Source organism: Pelophylax lessonae, assembly GCF_965119305.1.
Source record: "Pelophylax lessonae genome assembly, chromosome: 6".
NCBI classification, from domain to species: Eukaryota; Metazoa; Chordata; class Amphibia; order Anura; family Ranidae; genus Pelophylax; species Pelophylax lessonae.
This window is the reverse complement of record NC_138773.1, coordinates 252183582-252210868: the sequence shown is the minus strand read 5'-3', so window position 1 is coordinate 252210868 and position 27287 is coordinate 252183582. Positions and strand designations below refer to the sequence as shown.

General features: G+C 40.9%; 1 protein-coding gene across 2 annotated transcripts in view; it reads left to right on the top strand.

Annotated features, from left to right (window-relative positions):
- The window catches only part of HAT1 (histone acetyltransferase 1), a gene marked incomplete at its 5' end in the record, with an annotated part of 82909 nt that overhangs the window by 54599 nt on the left and 1023 nt on the right, over nucleotides 1-27287 (top strand). For both annotated transcript variants that reach the window (XM_082260304.1, XM_082260303.1), the window contains 2 exons: nucleotides 19694-19845; nucleotides 24457-24573. In XM_082260304.1, the coding sequence (XP_082116430.1) occupies nucleotides 19694-19845; nucleotides 24457-24573 (269 nt within the window). The remainder of the gene's footprint in view (nucleotides 1-19693; nucleotides 19846-24456; nucleotides 24574-27287) is intronic.

Genomic DNA, 27287 nt, shown 5'->3' with positions numbered 1-27287 from the left:
GCAGAGGAGGGTTTACTTCCTCTTTAAGATCCAATTTATTATTCTTATGTAAACATACTATACATGATTTGTTATTTTGCGAGCGCTACTAAGCACAGTATATAATATAAATCTGTAGTAGTTTTCACTTGTATTTATATTTTGTAGTTAAAACTGTAAAGGATAGAGGTAAAATTATTAAATGTGTGCAGAAAAATGTTTTTTTTTTCTTTAAAAAGGTGAATGTGTGGAAAATGTTAGTTTTTCAAACACCTGCATGTCCCCTGTATAATCAGTGCAGGCTGCACAAATCCTTCCCTTTTGTGAAGAGATCTGTCTGAAAGTCTTTGTGGCTGTATGCCCCCCTATACTTTTCAGAATGGGCAGTACCCACACTTCCTGCATCTTGGCCCGTGCGCTGTAAATGTAGGGAGGGAAAGAACACTTATAAGATCTGCCTGGGCTTTGTTGAAGAGGTAGAATTTTTTTGAAACGATTAACATGCATGAGCTATTTTTATGCACATTTTAAGTGCTACTTAAGTGTTTATTACATATTTTCTCTGCCCAAAGGGGATGCATTGAAAGGGAAAGGCTACAGACCTCTAGTTTTATATATGGATTGAACAAGCACTTTTTTTTTCTTTCTTTCTTTCCTCTTCTAGCACTAAAATATTTTTTTGCCATTGCATGTAATTGTGAGTTACAGTACTTTGTATGCCTTGGGAAATCCAACTCGAATATTGGAACACACAAAAATAAAAAAATCTCTCTTTATAGATGGAGAGAAAACAATCTAAACATGCTCACACACTCAATGGTTGCAGGATAGGAACTGTATATATTTATTATACAGTATTGTGCAAACATTTTAGGCAAGTCTGGGGAAAAATGCTGTAAAGTAAAAATGCTTTTAAAAATATCTTTTTTACATTTTTTTTTTTTAAATCTGTTTTATAAAATATACACAATAAAACCCTTAAAGGGTTGTATCTCTGGGGTTATGACAAATATAAATCCATAGACTAAACAGAAGGCTATATAGGTGGCATGGCTCCTTACAGTCGTCACAGTAGCAAGAGAATTGGGCAAATCTGATATACAAATAAAACAGTAATATAACATAATGGCATCAGCACCATGTGAGCAATATTCGATTAGTCATGTTGATATAAAACGTAGGGACTTGTGGAGGTGTCCCAAGCGGTGGAAGGTTCTGCCAGCTATTTAGCCCAAACCTTATCATATATGCGAGGGCAGCCTCTGTTGATGTAGGTGTCTTTATAGAGTGGCAAGCTGTTATTGACCAGTTTCCAAAATGGAAGTGTAAGAGGGGGTGGGTTTTTCTAATGCACAGCGATGGCTTTTCTGGCCTAGAATAATGTGAGGTTGGATAGTGTCCGCTCCGCCACTGTGGGCAGAAGGTCCTTCACCAGTGTCAGCAGATAATGCAGACATCGATGGCTGCAGGGGGTTGAGATGATGGAATTTAACAAGGCCACTGCCTCTTCCTAGAATCTGACAATGAGTTGACAGGTCCAAAATATGTGTGAGAAGTCCTCCGGAATTGCTCCACACCACCAGCACTTTGGGGGAAAGGTGGGATTCATCTTGTGGAGCCTATATGGGGTGAAGTAAGCTCGATGCACCATTTTGAATTGAATTAAGCAGTCTCTTAAGGAAACCTATATTTTAATTGTTTATTTTTTATCAATTGATAAAATGCAAATTGAGCGAACAGAAGAAAAATTAAATCAAATCATTATTTGGTGTGGCCACCCTTTGGCTTCAAACTGGCATAAATTCTTCTAGGTACTCTTTCACACAGTTTTGAAGTAACTCGGCAGATAGGTTGTTCCAGACATCTTGGAGAAACTAACCACAGATCTCTTGTGGTTGTAGGCTGCCTTATATCATCCTCTCTTTTCATGTAATCCCAGACAGACTGGATAATGAGATTGGGGCTCTGTGGGGGCCAAACCATCACTTCCAGGACTCCTTTGTTCTTCTTTACGCCGAAGATAATTCTTAAGGACATTAGCTGTATGTTTGGTGTCGTCGTCCTTCTGCAGAAAAAAATGGGGGCCAATCTGATGCCTCCCCGATGGTATGGCATGATGGATAAGTATCTGTCTGCACCTCTCAGCATTGAGAGCACCATTGATCGGACAACGTTGAGGACCATAGATGCAGTGATCAGCAAAGGAAACCTAATGCAGCATATGAAACACATCATGCTTACTTCTCTTCGACAGCAGATGATGTCCAGCAGTGCCATCAGCATAGAACTGGCAGAAACCAGTGAGACCCAGGTACACCCATCTACTGTCTGGTGATGTCTGGCCAGAAGTGGTCTTTATAGAAAAATTGCAGTCAAGAAGCTTTACCTCCGGCGTAGAAACAAGGCCAAGCAACTCCACTATGCCCAAAAACATAACTGGGGTATAGAAAATGGCAGCAGGTGTTCTGAAATGATGAGTCAAAATTTTAAATATTTAGCTGTAGCAGAAGGCAGTTTGTTTGCCGAAGGGATGGAGAGCGGTACAATGAGTGTCTGCAGGCAACAGTGAAGTATGGTGGAGGTTCCTTGCAAGTTTGAGGCTGTATTTCTTCAAATGGAAATTGAAATTTGGTCCGTATCAGTGGTGTCAATGCTGAGAAAAACAGGCAGATATCCTTTAGAACTCTCTTCAGCGTAAAGAACAAGGAGTCCAGGAAGTGATGGTTTGGCCCTCACAGAACCCTGATCTCAACATCATGGAGTCAGTCTGGGATTACATGAGGAGACAAAGATTTGAGGCAGTCTGCATCCACATAAGAATCTTTGGTTAGTTTTCCAAGATGTATGGAACAACCTGCCTGCCGAGTTCCTTCGAAAACGGTGTGCAAGTGTATCTAAAAGAATTTGATGCTGGTTTGAAGGCAAAGGGTGGTCACACGAAATATTGATTTGGATTTATTTTCTGTTCATTTACACACACACACACACACACACACACACACACACACACACACACACACACACACGTTGAGTACTTGGAAGTGGAATAGAGCTAGATACATACACACATGCACTTAAATGTGCATGGGCAGGTCATGCACACACAATAGAATATAATAGAACTGACAAATGTGATAAACTTTTGTGTGGAATTTGTATGGAGTGTGTAATGTTCTGATCATTTGGTTGACAAGGAAATGCACGTATGTGTTCTAAAAGAATGTTAGGCATGTCAACAGTATGTCCTGCACCGGATATGTTCGATGTGATATTTTTTTTCTTTCTCTTGGGTTAAATGTGTTCACCAGATGTTGTTGTAGGTCTTGAATCCTCAGTATTGCAGGATTTTGCTATGATGGCATATTGCCTTGTATGTTGTGAGCAGCTTGGTAGGACTATACATATATATATATATATATATACACACACACACACACACATTTTTTACAATTGAATTTTAATTTTTGAGTTATTTTTGTGGACTGATTTTTGTGAATCTCAGCACGTTACTCACAAATATTATTGCTATTCTAGCGAAGTCACTTTATTATATGTATGATTTTACATATTCGTGTAAGTGCAATATGTTTTTGTGTATGAATTTTATTGGTAATCATTTTGGTTTATACACAACATTTAAGACACACCCTAAACAAGCAGCGCCACACCTATTTCTTCCCTTAACAATTTCAGACTGATAATCCTTAATGTAAAGTTGCAAAGACTTTAATATACAGTACATAATATCAGTAAAAGAGTGTTAGAAGAGGGGATTCTATGCGGTGTTTAACAGGTGCCTCTTAAAACTCAGACAGGTTGCTGCCATCAATTTCAAAATGATCTTATTTTTTGGTTAAAATTGTACAGTTTCCCAGTTTAACCACTTCCTGACTGGGCCATAGACAAATGACGTCCTCAGTCGGAAGTGGAATACCAGGTTTATGGCTGCAGCAATATGCTATAACCCTGGTATTGTTTTTATTAGCTGGCCATTCTCGTACTGCTAAAAAGTCATCTGAGCGGCTGATTAGCCGCTGGATCACTTTTTTAGAATTGTCAGGAAGGGTGGCACCATCCTGCTGTTTTCTGGTGGTTCTTGGGCTAAGCTGGATGATCAGTACCCCCAGAGAACCGTTGCGGCGGCTGGTAACACAGATGAGCGGTGGAAGGAAGGCCTTTGCTCAGCTCTATGGTCTTGGAGGACCAAAGCAACGTCCTCACATCACATCCAGCAGTTGCTGCCCATAGTAAACAAGGTTTTTTTTTTTTTAATATAAAGCATTAGTTACATTTTTTTTTTTTTATCTAATGCTTTACATTGTAGAGGAGAGATGTGAGGTCTTTTTGACCCCACATCTCTCCATAAAAAGGACTGGTCACTGCTTATTTCTATCACAAGGGATGTTTACATTCAGTTTCCTGTTCTTAGCTGACAGAAGTGGCACCCGGTGTGGTCTTCTGCTGCTGTAGCCCATCTGCTTCAAGGTTGGATCTATCATCTCGAGCCAGTCTACCCATTGTCCTCTGACATCAACAAGGCATTTTCGTCCACACAACTGCTGCTCACTGGATATTTTCTCTTTTTTGGATCATTCTCTGTAACCCTAGAACCCTGTGTGTGAAAATCCCAGTGGATCAGAAGTTTTTGAAATAATCAGACCACTCCATCTGAAACCAACAGCCATGCCACGTCCAAAGTTACTTGACCCTTGGGGGTACCTGAGGCCTTGCCTTTTTTTCCCTGAGCCTTAAGTTTCCATACTACTATATGGTCACACGGTGTCTTATTCTAGACACAAGAGGGACAGTCCTGCTGCTGTCCCCCAACTTATGCTTTACCAATGGTTTCAGGACTGCAACAGTCCTACTAATGATGCCAATGTCTGAAGCCCAGAATCCCATTGCTGTCTGGTCCTAGAGTCTCTTCCACAATTTGAACCATATTTCCTCTGCCAGGTGTGGCCTTTTCCACTGCAATTTCAGCTGAGGTTATCACTACAGCTCTGCAGAACTTGGCCTAAATCAGTTATTTGCCAACTCTGACCACAGAAATCCCAAGTGCACTCCTGCACCTTCTGCAGCAGATTCTGTATCTGATTTACCCGTGGTCTTTGCAGCTTCTGTGCCATCAGCTGCAGAGAACCTTTCTGTCTGATTTTGAGTTACTCCAGTCTTTGTAAGATGAGCTGGTCCCCGAGGAGCTGCAGCCTTTTTCTATTACTAAAAAACTTAAGAAACCAATTCAGATGTGTGCAATCAGCGCCACCTATAAATAAACTTTTCTTTTTTTATTGTAACTCCTACAATCAAACAAGCATCGGTGCACCATATGCTTATAAACTTAGAGACGGTTTCACTTTTTATCGATGGTGCACACCACTCCAAACCTAGAAGATCAACCTGTTGCTTCTACCTGTGCTGTTCCAGTCTCGACTCTTTTAGTGCCCCAAAGTCCACAAAGACCTTCCCATTCATTACACCAACTGTTCCAACTCCTCCTCTACAGACATTAGTACAACCAAGCTGTTTGCTCCTCTAAATTATTAGCCTTGTACTCACTTGGTTTTTGTTTGCTAGTGTCCAGTCCTCCTGTTGGTGACCCTTAATCCTGAATATGAAAGACTATGTCCCTCAACTAGTTCCCTAATATGTCTTGGTGACGGCTTTACAGAGCTGCTATTGTGTTTTTTTGTTTTTTGCTTGCCTTCATATTTTAAAAAAATGGTTGCTTGGTAAAAGACCCGATTCCCTTCTACACATGTAGATATCGGTCTAGAAGATTTTTTTTTTTTTTTTATTGTATACGTTTTGAGAGTCTGAAATTATCATTGACCTGTTGATGTTCCATGGGATTAAGTATGCCAGAATCGACTGAGTGATTTGGCAGTAAAAGGGTACAGGCTTTGCTGAACAATTAATTCTTTTTGTTTCCTTCTCTTTGAAATGCTGGGTATTTATGTGCTTACAGTACAATGGAGTGGCTAATGACTATGGATAATGGTAGCCAGGCTGCTTTTCCCAGGCAGCTGTGTCGATTCTTGAGATTAGAAAGCCTTTTACACAGTAAAATAATATAATGTGTAAATGTCTCTGTCTACCCATCCACCGCAAAATGACCGTTTGTCTATTTGTATTGATCTTTTCGTTAAACAAGGCAGAGTTGGCAAAGTATAATTAACATATGAAAGGGAAATATGCAAGTGTTTAATTTGCTTTTTATCTTATTAAAGTGAGACTCCACTTTTTCCTTTCTAAAGATTGCGGTTTTCTCATATATGCTCCATGTTTCTCATTTCCACTTAGGTTTAAATCTTCTAAAATTAGCACAGGCTTAGCCATTTTATTTCTTATATAGGATTCTACAATGGATATAGAAAAGAATCAACCCAACCCCCCCCCCCCCCCTCTTCGAAATAATCGCATGTTGTTGCTTTGCAGTCTGAAATGAAGACGCACAGTTTTTGTTTTATCCAGCTGTGTTTAATCAGTGCAACTTATAACATTTAAGTGAAAGATACATATAACCCCAACATGTCAGCATTTTTAAAAAAAAATGCAAAAACAATCACTGAGTTTGGAAAAAGGTTCACCCTCTCTTAAAAATTATTTTTAAACTCCCATCAGGTGAAGCTAATCACCTTCTCAATGGCACACACAGCTATTTGACTTTCAACTGTGATAAGCTGTGATCATTTTGATTAGCTCAGCATGAAAAGCTTTCCTGGAGCATATCAGTCACTGGTAGTGCAACTAAAGCAAACAATCAACTATGGGTGGCAAGGCCCTCTCAGAAGATCTCCGGGATAATGTCGTGGACTGGCACAAGTCAGGAGATGAATGCAAAGGCTTTACCAATGCCTAGAAACACTATGAATCTATTAGGAAGTGGAAAATATTTGGTACAACATAGACCCTGAATGGATCAGGACGTCGCTCCAAACTGGATGAACGAGCCAGGAGGAATATGGTCAGACAGGCTACCAAGAGGCATGCAGCAACTCTGGAGCAGTTGCAGGAATTTGACAGAGTGGTCATTGTGTGCATGTGACAATATCACAAATTCTCCACAAATGTGGCTTGTATGGGAGGGTTGCAAGAAAAAAGGCACTCCTCTAGAAAGGCCACATGCAGTCAAGACTGAGCTTTGCCAAAACACACCTTGAAGATTCTGAGGCCACATGGAAAAAGGTGTAATTGTCAGATGAGTCTAAAATGTAATTATTTGGCCTCAACACCAAACAATATGTCTGGCGGAAATCCAATACAGCTCACCATCCAAATAACACCATTCCCACAGTAAAACATGGAGGGTGGGAATATCCTGATTTGGGGGTTTCTCTGCAGCAGGGACTGGAGCATTTGCCGGGATATAAGGAAAAATTGATGGTGCAAAATAGTCAAAATCTGTTGCCCTCTGCCAGAAAGTTGTCAGTGGGATGACAGTTTACCTTCCAACATGACAATGACCCAAAGCACTCAGCAAAAATAACCACAGTGGTTGAAGGAGAAGATGATGAATGTCCTTGCATGACCTAGTTAGATCCTAAGCCTAAAACCCAAAATCCGTGGAATGACTTGAAGACTGCAGTCCACAAACTGTCACCATCAAACTTAACTGAACTTGAGCAGTATTGCAAAAGCTAAATGTGCAAAGCTAGTGGAGACATATCCCAACGGACTAAAAGCGGTCATTTAAAGAAAAAGGTGGTTCAACAAAATACTGACACATGGGAGTGGTCCTTTTTCCAAATCTGATTCTGTTTTTGAATTTTTTAGAACTATTTTGAGATGTTGGTGGTATATTTTGTTAAATTTTTTTTTTTTAGCACTTTTTTAACGCATGTGCGTTACAGTAACAATTTCAACAAAATGCTGAACATGAGCACCATAGCAATACAATAGTTAAACTGACATGTATCAAGTTATTTGAAAATGTATGTACAGCTTGCTTGGATCACAAAATAAAAGATCTAAAGCATACAATGAGTCACCGTTATTTCCCCAGGTATTAGATATCAACTTTGAGAAGTCTGAATGCTAATGGTTATTATACTGTACGTCTGAGTCGATGGACTTCTTAATTAGTGGAAATGGTAAGGGTAGGTGCACACCACACATCCCAAATCTTATATTTTGTTGGGCACTCTCTGTGTTCATATACAAGTTTTTCATATGGCAGTGTTTGCTTTACCATCTTTATCCATGTACGAACAGATGGAGGATTGGTTTGCATCCATTTGAGTGCTGTGGCTTTCCTAGCCAGAAACAGTGTTTCTTTCAGGAAGACTGATACCTCTGCCACTGTTCCTCATCCAGAATACCCAAGAGGCATATTCTAGGAGTACATGGAACAGGTAACGATAAGACTGAAGACAGAAGATCTGTCACCCGTTTCCAGTAACAAGCTATGACAGGGCATACCCAAATTACATGTGCAAAATCAGCTTTTGTGTGAATACATCTCGTACAATTAGACGTGGGTATGCGATGCATAGCATGCAAGCTTACCTGGGCAAGGTAAGACTGGTGTATCATGTATCGTGTCAGCTTATTATTAATTGCTGGAGGCACCTGTAAATGAGAGGAACAAGCCTCTTCCCAATCCTCAGTTAAATCTGGTATGATTTGTTGCCATTTAGATTACTATCAGTGGATTTTTTCTAATAGTGGCATTTAAAAGATAGGTATAGACTTTGGATACGAGTCCTCCAGGACTTTGTGACGTTAATATGCCTGAGTGGTAAATTAGAAAAATTTGAGACATTAGTCCCAAACTGAGCATGCAATGCATGCCTAAATTGAAGGTATTTGTAAAGGTTTGTACGGGGGAGGTCAGGTTTCCTCTGTAATTCAACAAAAGACGAAAGAACAGTGCCATTATAGATATCCTCTAGGGTATTTAAACCTTTTTTTGTTCCCGAAAGAGTAGTCTGTGAAATGTAGCAGATGAGGAAACGTGGGATTGTGCCAAGTAGGGAGTGTAACCTCAATGTCCCTAAATCCTACAACTTGCTTAGACGCTCTCCACACCGCTCTAGCCAAATTCTAAATTGGCGAGCGTACTTTTTCTAGGACGATCTTTGGTGCTTCCAAAGCTATTAACAGATTACATTTAAGGACATGTGCTAAATGTGACTCCACCACTGTAGATGAAACCGGTGACAGACAATCAGTTAAGTGTCGTAATTGTCCTGCTAAAAATAATAGTACATATTCGGAAGTGCCATACCAGCTTCCACTTTAGGCCTTTGCGAGGTGGAACATTTAAGCTTTCTTCTATTCAGGGCCAATATGAAGGAGCTAAACAGGGTGTCCAAGGTTTTGAAGAAGGACTTTGGCATTGGTACTGGAATATGGGAAGATGCATATACAGATGATCCCCGGGTTACAAACAAGATCGGGTCTGTAGGTTTGTGGTTGAGTTGAATTTTTCCAGCCTTTTGAAGTCGGAACAGGTACATTTTTTTTTTAAGGTTAAATCCAGCCAAAATAATTTTTGTTTTTTGGATAGCATAGGGAAGGGTTACCACCCCTGTAATGTGTTGTTGTTTTTTTTTTTTTTTTGCTGCTGTCTGTGCTCCTGTTCATAAGATTTCACCTCACTTTCTGTCCCTTGGGTTGTTGTGGAAACCAGGATTGGTGATAAAGCTTCAGTGGAGACACCTTTTTTCCCATGAGAACTCTTCCAGGAATGAATTTCCCTTCCTAGGGGTAGATTTCCTCTCACTTCCTGTTGTCTCCCTTTGTTTGTAAGTAGGAGTTGTTTGGAAGTCGGATGTTTGTAACCTGGGGACCCCCTGTAGACACTTCGGTAAAAGAACCATTTTAATTAGGTTAATTCTGCCTGCTACTGAGAAAGGAAGTTTAGCCCACGTAATAAGTTTAGTCTTAACCACTCGCATCAGGGGATCCATATTAGCCTTTAATGCCTCAGACGAAGATAATGTAATTAATATTCCCAAATACTTAACCACTTAAGCCCCGGAAGATTTTACCCCCTTCCTGACCAGGGGGTATTTTGCGATTCGGCACTGCGTGACTTTAACGGACAATTGCGCGGTCGTGCGACGCTGTACCTAAACAAATTTGACGTCCTTTTTTTCCCACAAACAGAGCTTTCTTTTGGTGGTATTTGATCACCTGTGCGATTTTTTGATCACGCGCTATAAACAAAAAAAGAGCGTCAATTTTGCAAAAATAACTTTTTCACATTTTTTTATATGAAATTCCCCCAAAAAAAAAGTAAAAATCAAAATTTTTTAAAATTTTCGGCCAATTTTTTTTATGCTACATATGTTTGGTAAAAAAAATCGCAAAAAGCGTATTTTGATTGGTTTGCGCAAAAGTTATCGCGTTTACTAACAAAGGGAAAGATTTTTGTCATTTTTGTTGTTTTTTTTTTTTTAACGCGTAATGGCGGCGATCTGCGATTTTTTTTTTTTTGCGGTACTGCGACATTGGGGCGGACAGATCGGACCCTTGACTGACATTTGTGACACTTTTGGGGTTACCAGTGACATTTCTACAGTAATCAGTGCTATACACATATGCACTGTTACTGTAAAAATACACTGGTTGTGAAGGGGTTAACTTTATTTGGGAGGGAGGGGCTGTGTGTGTCCCTAGGGGCGTGCTTTCTACTGTGATTGGCTGTGGCTTGAGCTGTAAGGACACTGATCAACGGATCTACATACTAGATCCGTTTTATCAGTGTCTTTACAGCGAGGAGAATGACAGGCAGCTTGTTTACACAAGCTGCCTGACATTCTCCCTCTCCCCCGCCGATCGCCGAGTGACCGGCGGACATCGGGTCCGCTGGTCACACGCGCGGGGGGGGTCCGTGACCACGCGGGAGCGCGCCTCCGGGGGCGCGCGCTCGCTCCCTAGACCCTCACAAGCTAGTGACGTAGCCCTACGTCACTTTGCCTGTGAGGGGCTGACTGCCGACGTAGATCGGCGTTAGGCAGTCGGCAAGTGGTTAAAAGAGGTGACTGTTTTTAGAGGGGTTACAGCGCCACTCTCTACAAATACCTGAAGTCGGAGAGGCATCAGAGCAGACTTTTGCCAATTATTTTTTAGGCCTGAGTATGTACCGAAGAGGTCAATGATTTGCATTGCAGCACTTAATGACCCCGAGGCATCCTGTAGATACAAAATGAGATCTGCATACAATCCTATTACATCTGTTCCATCACCGAATGTAATTCCTTTTTCACGAGAGGAAACTGCTTGAACCGCAAAGCCAAGATCTCTATTGCCACCGCAAAAAGAAGCGGAGACGAAGGACATCCCTGCCGTGTACCTCTATGAAGCGGAATGGATGTAGACAATAAGCCATTCACCAGAAGCTGGGAGATGGGGTTTGCATATATTATAGAAACCCCCCATTTTTTAATTTTTTTTTTTTTTTTTTTTTTTTTACCAAAGCGAACTGATTGCAAAGCAGTTAATAAAAAGGGCCATTCGATTGAATCGAAGGCTTTGGCTGTGTGCAAAGAGGCCAGGACACTAGATTCAGGCAGGTAATCTTTACGTTGGACAATCAGTTGTGTTCTACAAATATTATTAGAGGTAGACTTCCCAGGCATAAAGCCAGTTTGGTTCGGTTGGCTAATGCTCAAAATAGCAGAATTAAGCCTTTTAGCTAGAATTTTTGTGAGTATTTTGTAATCTATGTTTAAAAGTGGAATTGGGCAAAATGAGGCACAGTCAAAAGGGTCCTCATCCGGCTTCGGTACAAGTACCACTGCCAGAATACATGGACAGCGGCGGTCTCCCCTCCCGCAATGCCTTGGAGTATATTTGCACAAGGATCGGAGCTATTATATCAATATATCTATTATAGATCTCAAGAGGCAATCCATCAGGGCCAGATGCCTTTCCTGCTGCCAAAGAAGCAATCGCTTCTCGGACATCATCCTCCGTGATATCTGCTTCTAAAGTTGAGACCTGCTCTTGTGCTAAGAGGAAATTGTAGGTCAGACAGATGCATCTCAATATCTTGTTTGGTATGTTTGAGAGTGGTAGCGTACATGTCATTATAAAAAGCATGGAAGCATTCAAGAATATCCTTCGCATTTCCTCCTCCGTTCCATCAAGTCGGACTATTTTAGATACCGCCAATCTTGTGGTTTGTTTAGCCATATGAGCCAGTAGTTGGCTAGACTGATTTCCAAGCTCAAAGTACTTTTGCTGTGCAAAAAATGCTTTCCTTTTAATACTAGTAGCCATATGAGTCGAATATAACCGGAACACATGTTCCCAATGTACACGATTAGTAACAGTGGGAGAGCCCAAATATGTCGTCTCTGCAGCCTGGGTGTTATATCTTTCACTTGAATGTTATCATTTGAGTAAATACAGCTGGATAAAACAAAAACGGTGTCTGTCTTTTATTCTTTGTCTGCAAAGCAAAAGTATGTGAATATTTTAAAAGGGGGTGATGTTTTTTTATACCCACTGTATGTGTGTAGTTTTTCTCAAGTTTTCAAGGCAGGTCTAAAAGCTGCTGTGAGATGCACTTTGCATGAGAAACTGTTGCAATTAAAATATATATTCGAACCATTACCTTATAAAACAAGCTCTTCTTGTGTGTGTGTATATATGTGTGTGTGTGTGTGTGTATATATATATATATATATATATATATATATATATATATATATATAATAAAAACTCACCAGCCGCTTTATTGGGTACACCTTGCTACTACTGGGACCCAATTTGTCTTCAAAACTGCCTTAATTCTTTATGGCATAGATTCAACAAGGTGTTGGAAACATTCTTCAGAGATTTTGCTCCCTATTGACATAATGGCATCACGAAGTTGCTGCACGTCCACGATGCGAATCTCCTGTTCCACCACATCCCAAAGGTGCTATACTGGATTGAGATCTGGTGTGGAGGCCATTGAAGTACAGTGACCTCATTGACATATTCAAGAAACCAGTTTGAGATGATTTTTGCCCTTTGTGACATTTTACTGCTGGAAGGAGCCATCAGAAGATGTAGTCGTAAAGGGATGGACATGGTCAGCAACAATACTCGGGTAGGCTGTGGCATTTAAATGATGCTCAATTGGTACTAAGGGGCCCAAAATGTGCCATGAAAATATCCCCCACACCATTACACCACCACCAGCCAGAACCATTGATACAAGGCAGGATGGATCCATGCTTTCATGTTTTTTACACCAAATTCTGACGCTACCATCTGAATGTCACAGCTGAAATCGAGACGACTCAGACCAAGCAACGTTTTTCCAATCTTCTATTGTCCAATTTTGGTGAGCCTGTGCAAATCGTAGCCTCAATTTCATGTTCTTAAGCTGGATACACACTATCCAACTTTTGTGGTTAGATTTCCTTCAGATTTACCTTTTCTATGTAGTGCAAGGGCCTGCCTGATTGCATACAAATTGAAAGTGTTTAGGTTTGACCTCATATTATATGGTTTTGGTAAGTCTGAAGGAAAAAGTCTTTAGAAAATCTTAGTGTGTATGGCCCTTTAGCCCGGTGAGTTCTGCTGCTGCTGTAGCCAATCTGCTTCAAGGTTTGATGCGTTGTGCATTCAGAGATGGTATTCTGCAAACCTTGGTTGTAACGAGTGATTATTTGAGTTATTGTTGCCTTTCTACCTTCTCGAATCAGTCTGCCCATTCTCCTCTGACCTCAACAAGGCATTTTCGTCCACAAAACTGCTGCTCACTGGATATTTTCTCTTTTTCAGGCTATTCTCTGTAAACCCTCAAGATGGTGGTTGTGCATGAATTGAATATCCCAGTAGATCAACAGTTTTTTAATTACTTAGACCAGCCTGTCTGGCACCAACACATTCAAAATCCCTTTAAATTCCCTTATTTCCCCATTCTGATGCTTGGTTTGAATTTCAGCAATTCGTCTTTACAATTTCTACATGCCTAAATGCATTGAGTCGCTGCCATGTGATTGGCTGATTAGGAATTTGTGTTACCAAGTAACTAATAAAGTGCCCGGTTGAGTGTATATAGAATTACTGAGGAAAAGTTTGAAGTATGTGTAAAAAAAAAAAAAAAAAAATGCTTTAAAGTAAGGATTTAAAAGAAAAAAAAAAAATGTTTTCCTTTTATTGAATTAAAAACCTACAAAATTAAAAAAAAAAACACAATTCAAAACAATTTGTAATGCGCCCAGCTTTTGCCCTCGCTCACACTAAACACGGCTTTATAATCATGCAACTTCATTTGAAATAGCATAATTTCAAAGCCACGACCTCGGGGGCGACTTGAAAGATATGTGCGCAGCTCCATGCACAAATGTCTATTAAAGCCGTGCAGGAGCTACGCAATACCAGCGTCGCACCGATTGGAATGGTGTCATTGCCGGCAATAGGCTGCGACTTGTCATGTGATTTGACCTATCAGATCTCTGCAGTGTGGACGAGGGCTCAGAGCTACATCGGTTCTCGCTTTGTATTTGTGTTGGTGTTGGGTACCCCTCATGCCACCTTTTGTTGGCAACATTGTATAGCCATGACTTTTGCCAATATTTGCTATAGCAAATATCATTTGTGAAATAAAACATCAGTTCTCAAAAACATACCTGCACACAGTTTAAGAAGCTCAGCAGGTCTGTCATTTCAAACATCTAGGAGAACTTTTTAGGCAGTATCAGAAGCTTGTGTCTCTTCAATGCAAGCTTGGAGAGACTTCTTGAGGTTTAGATTAGAGCTCTGTGGTTGCCATAACATCTCTTCTCTCTGCCTGTACTTTATAGCTTTGAGGAAACTATTAATTCCAACAAAGTTCCATGTGTAGAGATTGAGCCTTTAAACCTGCAAGGAGCCCCCACCATGCCTCATTGTTGCCATTAGATGTTCCACCTTGTACTGTTATCCAGGCCTTTAGTGAACAAACTACCTTCTGTTACAGCCAAATATTTCACACCCAAGTCCAGAGCACCCGCAGCCATTTCTCTGAACACCATTTCTTGTGCTTTGTGAATAGGCAAAGCCACTTGGCCTTGTTTCCATGTCAGAAGACTTCTACAGACTTTTAGGTGTATCAGGGTCCAAATGGTTTCTGCCAAGTGTGAGCTGATAGTGCTACAGGACCTCTTCCAATTGCAAAGGAATGTATTTTTCATCTAGTAGATCAGGCCTTGACAAAACCCAGATGCTAGGTCTCAATGGCGACTGGAAATCGCATCCTGGCAACTGTGTTACACCACAGCAGTGGTCAGAATCCTCCCATGTGGCCCACCCATGGGTGCGCGTATACTAGGGTTGGGCTGGCCGATAATTGCGGCCTGCTGGAGCGGGATAGACGCTCCTATGTGCAAACCGGTGCCCTCTGGTAGACGATGCTGTGATGAAGTGCGGATTGCTCTCACTGCCTGTCCACCTCCAACATCCTCTTCACAGGTTGACAGCTGGGCTTGATTCTGAGTGCGTTTATCAGTACCACATCATCAGTGCCATCCTTTTTTTTTTTTTTTTTTTTTTTTTTTTTTTTTTTATCACTTGGCACAAGGCATGAGCAATTTTTTTTGCCTGACGCCCCAGACATGCAGTTCTGGGTGCTGGGCAGCGGATTTCAAAAACTGGCTCCTAACTTTTTTAGCTGACTCCTAGATTCTAAGCAAATTTGTCAAGCCCTGTAGTAGATGGATTTTCTTGGCTGACGATTGCACATTGCACATTCAGCTTTTCCTGTTTTTGTGTCTGCAGAAGAGCTTGGACAGTGCATCTGAAAACACCGGTCTTGCTTCTAATGTCTTACTGTAAGAGATGTTGGTAAAGCAGCAAGACCACTCTGTCTTGTTTCTGTACTCAGGCTTGGCATTGTATAAGATTTTATTAACATTTACCCATTTACTGTGACCTCAGCTTTGTTCAGATACAGACAGTCACACTGGTGATTAGGGCTGATGCCAATAGTAGCGCCTGGAATCACAGGTTACTTCTCTGGCTCTCAGCGGCTAGGTGCAGCCAATGGCCCCGTTCACTACAATGACAGGTCACCGGCAGCAGCAGGTATTCCGGGCTGTCTACACAGCCAGCGATTTACCTGCTAGGATCACTGCTGGAAGCACTTTGTGTGCGTCCAGCAGCGATCACCGCAGGTAATCACTGGCTGTGAAGTAAAGCATGGATTTTCCTCACCAAATATTCTTCCTCTTGCACAGCTGATTCTGTTGATTCAGTAATTGTATTTTAACCCACATGTCATTTAGTTGGTCATTCGCACCCGTTTGCCATAATTGTTCAGATATGCTGTTGATCATATCATTGCAAAACCCTTCAGCCTGGGTTCACACTGCTCCGACATGAAAGTCGCATAACTTCCGATCCAACTTTGCCCTGCAACTTCAGTCTAACTTTGATCCGACCTAATGTGCTTTTTTACACTCTGTGGCATTGAAGTTGTATCAAAGTCGGAATTTTCTTTTGGTTTTTGTTTTACGGATCAGAGTAGTGAAGGAACCTTTTCCAAAGTTGGAGCGACTTGTCAGATCAGTTAAGACGGCTCTCATAGGGAAATATTTCATTTTGTGTCATGCGACTTGTGCTTTCACAAGTCTGATCCTATGTATTACCAGTGTGAACTGGGCCTTATTGTGCACAAGTGTACCTGGGAGATTCATGCTGTACTTTTGTAGGTTAACCACTTAATCTCTGGAAGGTTTACCCCCCCCCCCTTCTTGACCAGGCCATTTTTTGCGATACGGCACTGAGTTTCCTTTAGTGACAGTTGCGTGGGCATGACATTGTACCCAAATACATTATTATTTATTTATTTTTTTTTTTCACACGAATAGACCTTTTTTTTTTCTCTTTTTTTTTTTTTTTATTGTGGCATTTGATCACCTCTGCGGTCTTTATTTTTTGCGCTAAAAACAAAAAAGAATTTTGGGAAAAAATATATATTTTTTACTTTCTGCTCTAAAACACATCTAAAAAAATAAATGTAAATCAAATTTCTAGATCAATTTAGGCCAATATGTCTTCTGCTACATATTTTTGGTTAAAAAAAAAAAAAAATTCTAATTTTATATTGATTGGTTTGTGCAAAAGTTACAGCGTCTACAAACTGTGGGATTTTATTTTGTGCTAGTAATTGCAGTGATCAGCGACTTAGTGCCAGATACACCCTTGTGCAGTTTGAGCAGTGCGCTCCGAATTACATGCGATCTCATGTGCGGATGCGAGTTCAGCCATACACTTTGGCTGAATTTGCAGCGCATCCGCAGCAAACTCTCACATGAGGCTTTTTTTGAGCCGCATTCGAATCGGATCGCACAGTGGTTCACACTTGTGCGATCCGATTCTGTGCGAACTTTCAGATCGCACTCCGATATGCGATCGCAACTGGGAGTGTCGTTAACTTTTAATTGACACCCCCTGCATATTGCATATGGAAGTGTGAACTGCCAGATGTGCGGATGTGATGCGGGAACACGCTGCATATTCGCAGCGTTCCCGCATCGCAGAAGTGTGAACCGGCACTTATAGCGGGACTGCAATATTGCAGAGGACAAATCGGATACTTAACTGATACTTTTGACACTTTTGGGGACCAGTGACACGAATACAGTGATTAGTGCTAAAAATGTGCACTGTCACTGTACTTCTGATACTGGCATGGAAGGGGTTACCATCAAAGGTTTAAGTTTGTGCACAGAGTGAGCTTACTAACTGTGGGGGAGGTGCTTTTACTACTTGACATTGATCAGTGTTTCTGGGTGTAGTCGCAGAATGACAGTCTGCCTTGTTTATATAGGCAGACTGAAAGCATTCTAACTTTTTTCAGAAGTGCCTAGAAAAAACGTACTGTGTGTATGTATATAAATCTATAGTATATAAAGTATGTGTGTGTGTGTATTTTACACAGAATAGACTTAAGAGATCTCCACTTTCATAGGGAAAACAAATCGCAAATAAAAATACTGCACATTCAATTGCTACACGAGTCCTATTGTAATTGAACGTTATTAAAAATTCTTTCCCTTTCATTGTAAAGCACTGTCATTTTCTGTAAAATTCAGTGCAATATGATAACCTGGAGGCTTTCTGTATATAGTTGGTGGACAGAACCTCCCCAGAAATGTAATTTCCTGCTTGTGTGATTGGCTCACTAATTTTTCCCAGAAGTCTCCACTAAGATGCAAGTCAGATTTTGGCGATTCTCTGCAACAAAAATGCCATATTTAATGAGATACTCCCAAAGTGTTAATTACTTCTAATGAAAAGCATACCCTGCAGCTTTACTCATTAGAACACTGCAAGTGCATCAGCTGAATAATAATGAAAAAGTCACTCCCGTTCAGGATCATTCTACAAAGACACAAAGTGGAACCCGTTAGAATCTGCAACAAACTTTGTTAAAGTGGAACTACACTATTTGAGCACTACCAACTAAAAACACAATTTTAATTGTTTTTTAATATTTAAAGCAAACTCATTCATCCATGTCTCCATGCTTTATTTTGCTGTAAAATCACTGTGAAATACCCCACTATCATTTCTGGCCTGGGCCACCTTGAGTAAAGGCCCGTACACACGTACCGATCGTCGGCATACAAACGTCGGTGGACGAAGGATCTGCCGATTGTATGCGTGTTAGTATGGTGCCTCCGACAGATGTCTGCGCACAATCCGCGGACAAAAGTCTTTCTTGCAAACATGAAAATTTTTGTATGCCGACACCAGAACGGACGATTGTTCGCCTGTCAGTACAGAATTCGGCCGACAGACCGCAGATTTGCAAGACTGGGCATGCTCAGAAAATAGAAAACACAGGGAAAGTTAACCATTACATGACATCACTTCTGCAGTCGGCGGACAAAATTCTTGTGCTGTCCTTGTGCTGTCTTTGCACTTTTCAGCAGACACCGACATCCCGGGGAGAAAAGAGGAACATTTGTATGCCGACCATCGGTACGTGTGTACGGGGCTTAAGGGCAGATGATTCATGTAGCACTTCCTGGACTCCATCTGTCCTTCGCTCAGGCATAGAGGAAAGAGGATGTGAAAACCCCTCCTCCCCTCTTGAAGATTCCTGGGATGTATGACCTAATTTGCCTAGGCCTGAAAACAGGAAAGCGAATAAAGAATTAAAAAAAAAAAAAAGTTAAAAATAAGCAACTATGATATACTTTTCTATATACAGTATTTGCTAACGCTAACAGCATAAGGATTAAAAATAGTCACTGTTGATCGGGAAAGTGAAGTTCCGCTTTAAAGTGTAACTAAAATCAAAACTTTTTTTTTTTTTTTATTGTGGATGGAGTCCCAAGGGAGTGTTCTAACCTCTGACCATTTTTTATTTTTTGGCATTTGTATCCTATTGGGGAGATTTCTCGTGGCTTCCTGACCCAAACAGGAAGTGAGAGGAAATTCCTCCATAGTGTGGGAATCCCGGTGTGACATTGGAAGATTTCCCCTGTTAGTGGTCTGATGTCAACCCAAAATTTGGGATTTTCTTTTGCTTTCAATAATAATGGTAAACAGGGCAAATAGAGAGGATGCATCTCCCTAACGGGCACAGACTGCTATAACTGACAGTTGTTCTAATCCTTTTCCAATCTATCCACAACTACGTGTTAGTTTTTAACTGGACTTTAAGCCTTTTCCTTATTTGCTTGTTTGTTAAACGGAATCTAAAACCCAGACATAATGAGGTTTTGGAAGAAAAAAAAAAAGTATTTGAAATTTACGTTTCTTTTCTTTTGTCCAGCTGAAGATCCATCAGAAAACTTTGTCCGGCTCCGAGACTTTGTTCTTGCAAAGCTTTGCCAGAATCTGCCGTGTTTTTCTCCTGAAAAACTTCTTGAGGGATTCAGTCAAGAAATGGTGACAGAGGCTCAACAGAAACTCAAGATAAATAAGGTACTTTAACTATAGCATCGCCTGTGATGACTTGGTGAGCACAGTATTACTCTTTACATTGACATGCTGTTGACTCGGAAAAATTCCTAAACCCTGAACATTTCCCCTTTCTTCCTGACATGAATGCTGCAGACTATTCCATATAATTATCTAGCTTTCATGGGAATTTAGCTTACTCTCCTTGAAATGCTGACATATAGTGGGAAAAGCATGAACTTTCAATTCTGATACAAATATACATTATGTACTCTTTAAATCTCCTTACATGGATAGAAAAACCAAAGGGAATACACTGCACACTCTATACCTGCGGGATTATAGATGTTCTGTGGAAGAAGCTGCCATTTTTGCATGCATTACCTCTTCCTAACCGGCCTATAATTGAATGAAGGCTGAGCAGGAGCGCTGCCATTTTTGGGTGGTTGCACTGTGGCATGATCTGTCACCCACTGTTTTCACCAGACACAGCAGATGACAAATCAGTGTATCGGGCCACTCACTCCACCAATCACAGCAGATCACATGACAGTTGAATGCAATGCATGGCTTTAAATCATAGCCATTCATTGTGTACTCTTATGTTGATCTCTAATGCCATTTATAAAAAATGTACGTATCACAGTGGTTATCACTGTTATATGCAATAATGGTGTGTAAAAGAAAAAAAAATCCTGATCACCTCCCCAGAGTAGTATAGTGTCAATGTGGTAACACTGTACTGCTGTGGTCACCAAAAACGAATTTGAAATAAAGAAAACGTAAAAATGAAAAAAAAAAAAATTTTTTTTTTTTTTGGTTTCTCATTAACCCCCTTTACCAAGTCAAATGATGGTGCTGTACTGCTTTTTCAAAAGAAATGACTAAAAATAATAACTTCAAAAAACTTGCCATGACTCCTACTAAATATTGCCGGGCAAGGAGAGCATTAATCAGAGAAGCAGCCAAGAGGCACATGGTAACTCCGGAGGAACTGCAGAGATCCACAGCTTGGGTGGGAGAATCTGTCCACAGGACAACTATTAGTCGTTCACTCCACAAATCTGGTCTTTATGGAAGAATGGCAAGAAGAAAGCCATTGTTGGAAGAAAGCCACAAGTCCTGTTTGTGAGAAGCCATGTAGAGGACACCGCAAACGTGGAAGAAGGTGCTTTGGTCAGATGAGACCAAAATTTTACTTTTTGGCCTAAAAGCAAAACGCTATGTGTGGTGGAAAACTAACATTGTATATCATCCTAAACACACCATCCCCACTGTGAAACATGGTAGTATCCCCCAACAGGTTGTTGCAGACTGGTTTCCCCTTGAATCAGTGAAGTTAAGGGGTCTACCAGGAAAGCCTTTGCAGAAATTACAAGGCTGTCAGGAGAATGTCAGGGCTTGGGGGGGGGGGGGAGGAGAAGTCCCGGCACACAGTGTCTGAGGAAGTGTGGCAAATGTACATAACCTCTTCACGGTAATATGAGGTTATGTACATTTGCCACAGGGTCTCTTTAAAGTGCATGTAAACCCTAACAATTTAAATTTTCCTATTTGTTTCCTTTTTTGTTATCTGTGAAAAAAAAAACACCTGTTGATCTTGTCAGAAATTCAGAGCCTTCGGCCTCTCACACGGGCGTTCCATATGTCTGTATATCACCCCATCCGTTTGCGGGTGATATACGGACATAATGCATGTCAATGGGATTGCGGATGTCAGCGGACGACACTGCTGACATCCGATTTGCGTCCTTTCAGTTCTGTTCCGTTTTTTTGGAACGGAACAGAACCCTATTTTTTTCCGTTTAAAAAACTTAAAAGGACGCAAAATCGGATGTCAGCGGTGTCATCCGCTGACATCCGCAATCCCATAGACATATATTATGTCCGTATATCATCCGCAAATGGATGGGATGATATGCGGACATATGGACTGGATGACACAAGTGGTCATCCGTGTCTGTAAAAAAATGCCTTGCTTGAATAGCATGCATTATGCCTGGAGGAAACAAGGCACTGCTCATCACCTGGCCAATACCATCCCTACAGTGTGAAGCATGGTGATGGCATCATCATGCTGTGGGGTTTTTCAGTGGCAGGAACTAGGACATTAGTCAAGATCGAGGGAAAGATGAATGCAGCAATGTACAAAGACATCCTTGATAAAAAACCTGCTCCAGAGCGCTCTGGACCTCAGACTGGGGAAAAGGTTTATCTTCCAACAGGACAACGACCCTAATCACACAGCCAACATAACAAAGGAGTGGCTACGGGACAACTCTGTGAATTTCCTTGAGTGGCCCAACCAGATCCCAGACTTGAACCCTATTGAACACCTCTGGAGAGATCTGAAAATGGCTGTGCACTGACACTCCCTATCCAACCTGATGGAGCTTGGGAAGTTCTGCAAAGAAGAATGGGAGAAACTTCTCAAAAATAGGTGTGCCAACTGCCAAGCTTATAGCATCATACTCAAAAAGATCTGAGGCTGTAATTGGTGCCAAAGGTGCTTCAGCAAAGTATTGATTAAAGGCTGTAAAAACTTATCTACATGTGATTTCTTTTTACCTTTTTTTTTATTTTTATAAAATTTGCAAAGATTTCAAACAAACTTGTTTCACGTTGTCATTATGGGGTATTGTTTGTAGAATTTTGAGGAAAATAATTAATTTAATCTATTTTGAAATAAGGCTGTAACATAACAAAATGTGGAAAAAGTGAAGCGCTGTGAATACTTTCCGGATGCACTGTATTGCTATCCAAGACAATATTCACAAGCTCTCGGGTCTTCATGCTGTCCCAAGCATACCTAAAATCCATCCCCAGCAGAGTTGTGACTTCACTGTGGCAGGTTCCTGCAAGTCTACTGCCTAGAGAGAAAATATTATGAGCGATAATAATCTCGAGAAACCACAGAATATTAACCACTTGCCGACCGAGTACGGTAATAGTACTGCGGCAAAGTGGTTCGTTATCGTCTGACGACGTAGTATTAACGTCGTCAGACACTCCCCCTTCTGGGCGGCGCTTGCGCGCCGCCGGAGGCTCGCTCCCGCTGTTTTCATTCACAGCGGGAGTCGGGCCAGGGGAGGAGCAGCGGCGATCGCCGCTGCTCTGCCCCGATCGCCGGGGATCTAGCGTGGAGATCCGCCCGCTGTGTGTAAACACAGCGGGCGGATCTCCATAGTGACAGGGAGTGACAGATCGGACTGTTCAGCATAGCTGGACATCCGATCTGTCCATGACTCACTCAGTCACCTCCCCCCCTACACGTCAGTAAGCACCAGGCATACATTAACCCCTCCCTCTCCAATAAAATTAACCCCTTCCCTGCCAGTGTCATTTTTACAGTAACAGTGCATATATATAGCACTGATTACTGCAGTAATGTCACTGGTAACCCCAAAAGTGTCAAAAATGTCAGTCAAGGGTCCGATCTGTCCGCCGCAATGTCGCAGTCCCACAAAAAAAATCGCAGATCGCCGCCATTACGCGTTAAAAAAAAAAAACACCAAAAATGACAGAAATCTTTCCCTTTGTTAGTAAACGCAATAACTTTTGCGCAAACCAATCAAAATACGCTTATTGTGATTTTTTTTACCAAACATAGGTAGCAGAAAACAAATTGGCCAAAAATTTTTAAAAAAATTGGTTTTTACATCTTTTGGGGGGAATTTCATATAAAAAAATGTTAAAAATATTGTTATTTTTTCAAAATAAACGCTGTTTTTTTGTTTATAGCGCAAAAAGTAAAAATCGCACAGGTGATCAAATACCACCAAAAGAAAGCTCTGTTTGTGGGAAAAAAAAGACGTAAATTTCGTTTGGGTACGGCGTCGCACGACCGCGCAATTGTCAGTTGAAGTCGCACAGCGCCGAATCGCAAAAAGTGGCCTGGACGGAAGACAGCAAAATCCTCCGGTGGTAAAGTGGTTAAAGGAATAGAGATGGTTTACTTTTGCAAAGTGAATGTATATGGTGTATGGTAAATAAGATATAGCTATATTCATTTCAATCATATAATATAAAAATGATTGGTCGTTCAGAGTGTACACAAGCTGAATGTTTTTTTAACGTTCATTCACTTTGCACAGTGAACATTCACTTTTCACACCAAACAGCCTCTACTCCTCTAGTAAAGCTACCACCGTGTGTGAACTAAGGCAGTGGTCCTGAACTCCGGTCCTCGGGGCCCACTAACAGGCCAGATTTTAAGTATTACTTTGGGGAGATGCAGACTAGAATACTGCAATCACTGCGCAGCAAATGAGATCACCTGTGATGTAATTTAGTTATCTTGCAAACCTGGCCTGTTAGTGGGACCCGAGGACCGGAGTTGAGGACCACTGAACTAAGGTATCTTTGGGCAAGTAGGGTGGGATGCAAGTCATAGCTTTAGGATTTAAGCATTCACATAAACACAGACTTGCTGGGTATCACATATAGGACCAGTACAACTAGAAGTTCATTTACAGTTCTAGACACTGAGAAATACTAAAGTAAGTTATTTCCAGAATCCCTAAAACGGTTGATTTCTATTTTGCTAAAAGTATTTTTTTCAATGCTGTTGTGAATACAGTAGAGGAAACATTGTAACATTGTCCTGTTTTATGGTTTGCCTATTTTATTCACTAGCAACATGCAAGACGTGTTTATGAAATTCTTCGGCTTCGTGCAACAGACATGAGTGATCCTGAAAAATCCAGGGCTTACAGACTAGACATCAAAAAAAGACTTGTTGGCCCATATAAGGTATGGATGTGTTTGCAATCTCTATCATAGTGGCTTTGATGGAATCCCAGTGTGAACTTTCTCCATGAGCATTACAATGGTAGCTTACATATACACTTTTCTATTCATACAAATGTTTCTGGGGATAACATAGTATTAAAATCAATAGATGTTTTCACAGAGCATATGCTCCATCTTATACATTTTTCCTGCCTAGTAGTATTGTTTGGACTCCTGCTGTTGTTTCCAGTCAATAGTTGCTTGCACACCCTTCAACCCTTACTGTTAAAGGAACACTATTAACCATATTTGTTAAAAAAACTAATACAACCCATTTTTTTTAATTTGTAAAGCTACACAGTCTTTAACAATAAAAAAAAAACCTGTTACATAAGTAATTTTGTATTTTAATGTTTAACCACTTGCTGACCAGCCACCAGTTATACTGCGGCAGGTCGGTTCTGTTATGCGAAACGATGTACCTGCAGTTAATGGGGACGCGCGCACGCGCCGATAGGCTAGAGGGGGAGCCAATCAGCGGGTCCGGTGGACACAATATCTGCCAGCACCCGCGATCCCTCCCCATGGAGACAGAATGGCGGTCTGCCGAAGTAAACACGGCACACCGCTGTTCTGTCAGTGATGAGCACAGAGATCATGTGTTCCTCCTATTTAGGAACACAACTCTGTGTTCATCCAGTAAATAAATCCCCCCACACAAAATGCATCCCCTAGGCACACATTTAATCCTTTGATCGCCCCTGGTGTTAACCCCTTCTCTGCCAGTGTCATTACAGTAACAGTGCATCATTTTAGCACTGATTACTGTAGTAATGTCACTGGTCCCCTCAAGTGTCAAAAATGTCAGGTGCAGATCTGTCCGCCACAATGTCACAGTGCCGCTCAATATTGCTCATCATCGCCATTACTAGTAAAAAAAAAAGACAAATCTTTCCCCTAGTTTGTAGACACGATAACTCTTTTGCGCAAACCAATCAATATGCACTTGTTGGGATATTTTTTTTACCAAAAATATGTAGCAGAATACGTATTGGCCTAAAATGATGAAAAAATTAGATTTGTTTCTATTGGGAATGTTTTATAGCAGAAAGTTAAAAAAAAAAAATATATATATAGATAGAGATATATGTATATAGATAGTTTTTTTTTCAGAATTGTCACTTTTTTTTGTTTATAGTGCAAAAAATAAAAACCGCAGACATGATCAAATCAAAAGACCAAAAGAAAAACCCTATTTGTGGGGGGGAAAAAAAAGGACATCAATTGTATTTGGGTACAGCTTTGCACGACTGCAATTGTCGGTTAAAGTAATGCAGTGTCGTATCACAAACAATGGCCTGGTCATTAAGGGGGTAAAACCTTCCGGTCCTTAAGTGGTTAAAACCTATTCAAACCATCTGTAATCTTTTTATCACTGCCCAAAAAACTGAATGTAGCTTCTGTTTAAGCTGATCATAGAGGATAGAATTTTTGGGGAAAAATCTCAGAAAAAGTTGTATGAAAATTCAAAACATTTGAATGTTGCTCAAAAAATGTTGTTAGCTTTTAACATTTTATTTTGGTTCAAAGGAACTTTAGCGTTAGAAAATCACACTTTTAGAAATGTGTTTGTTAGAGAAATTTCCATCCTACTCTTGAAAATTCTGGTCACTGCGATTGAAAATAAACAATGATTTGACCCACCAGTGTTTAGAAAAATGAACAAACTTTCCCACAGCATTCTTTTACGAAGATATTTCAATTGAAATTGTACCCATCTATGGCCAGCTTTAAACCGGCTGAGATTCGATCCATCTGTAGGCAGGCTGATTGTACCCAAGTCAATCCATCTATCAACTTGGGTACAACCAGCATGTTGCATTTTTTTTTTAATCAGATAATTTTTATTGAGAAAAACTTTTTCACATACAATACAAAACCAAAACCAAACTTACAAGACAAAAACAGACGAGGAAGTCTCCAAGTCCCAAAAGGCCTAGTTAGAGTGGCATAGACTATAGTCATACGGCAGCGGGGGACCCGCCGCCACGGGCATCACAGTACGGTAATACATTATCTAGCAAGAAATTGCAGTGAAGTATCGACAATCTTATACTTTAAGCGTCTCATATAAAGCACAGACTTCTAGGAGAAGACGCCCCCCGTCACTGACAAAACGCAAAACAATACACTAACATTCCGGTGAGTTACTCCACGCACGTATGTTACGGGGAGCCCCAGCATGTTGGATTTTTAGCAAGTAGTTATTGGCTACAGCTATAGCTGCTAGCAGTAATCAGTGTGTTCTTCTTGCAGGCTGGCAGGGGCAGATCCCTGTGCCCCTCCGCTGAGAGAACAGAGCTCCACAGGAGAGATTTTCCCATAAACACTGACTGTTGATGGGGGAATTGAGCGATGGGCCTTTCCTGTAACCCATGGTTACAAGAAAGAAAATGACGTATTCTATGGCCTGCATAAGTTAGGTGAACCATGTGAACTACTACTTTTCCAATGCAAAAAACACAGTAGAGCAATCGTACACTTTCATGTTTCTTGTATAGCACATCCATAGGCGTTGCAATGGAAGTCCCCACCCAAGATAAACACAACTTGAGCATTGAATGTCCACACCTGTAAATCCACTGTAGAAATCAGCCAGGTACCAACACTAATCCTGGAGATGCACATAATTGGAAATGATATATTACCTATAGTAGGTGTTTGTCTTGCCACAA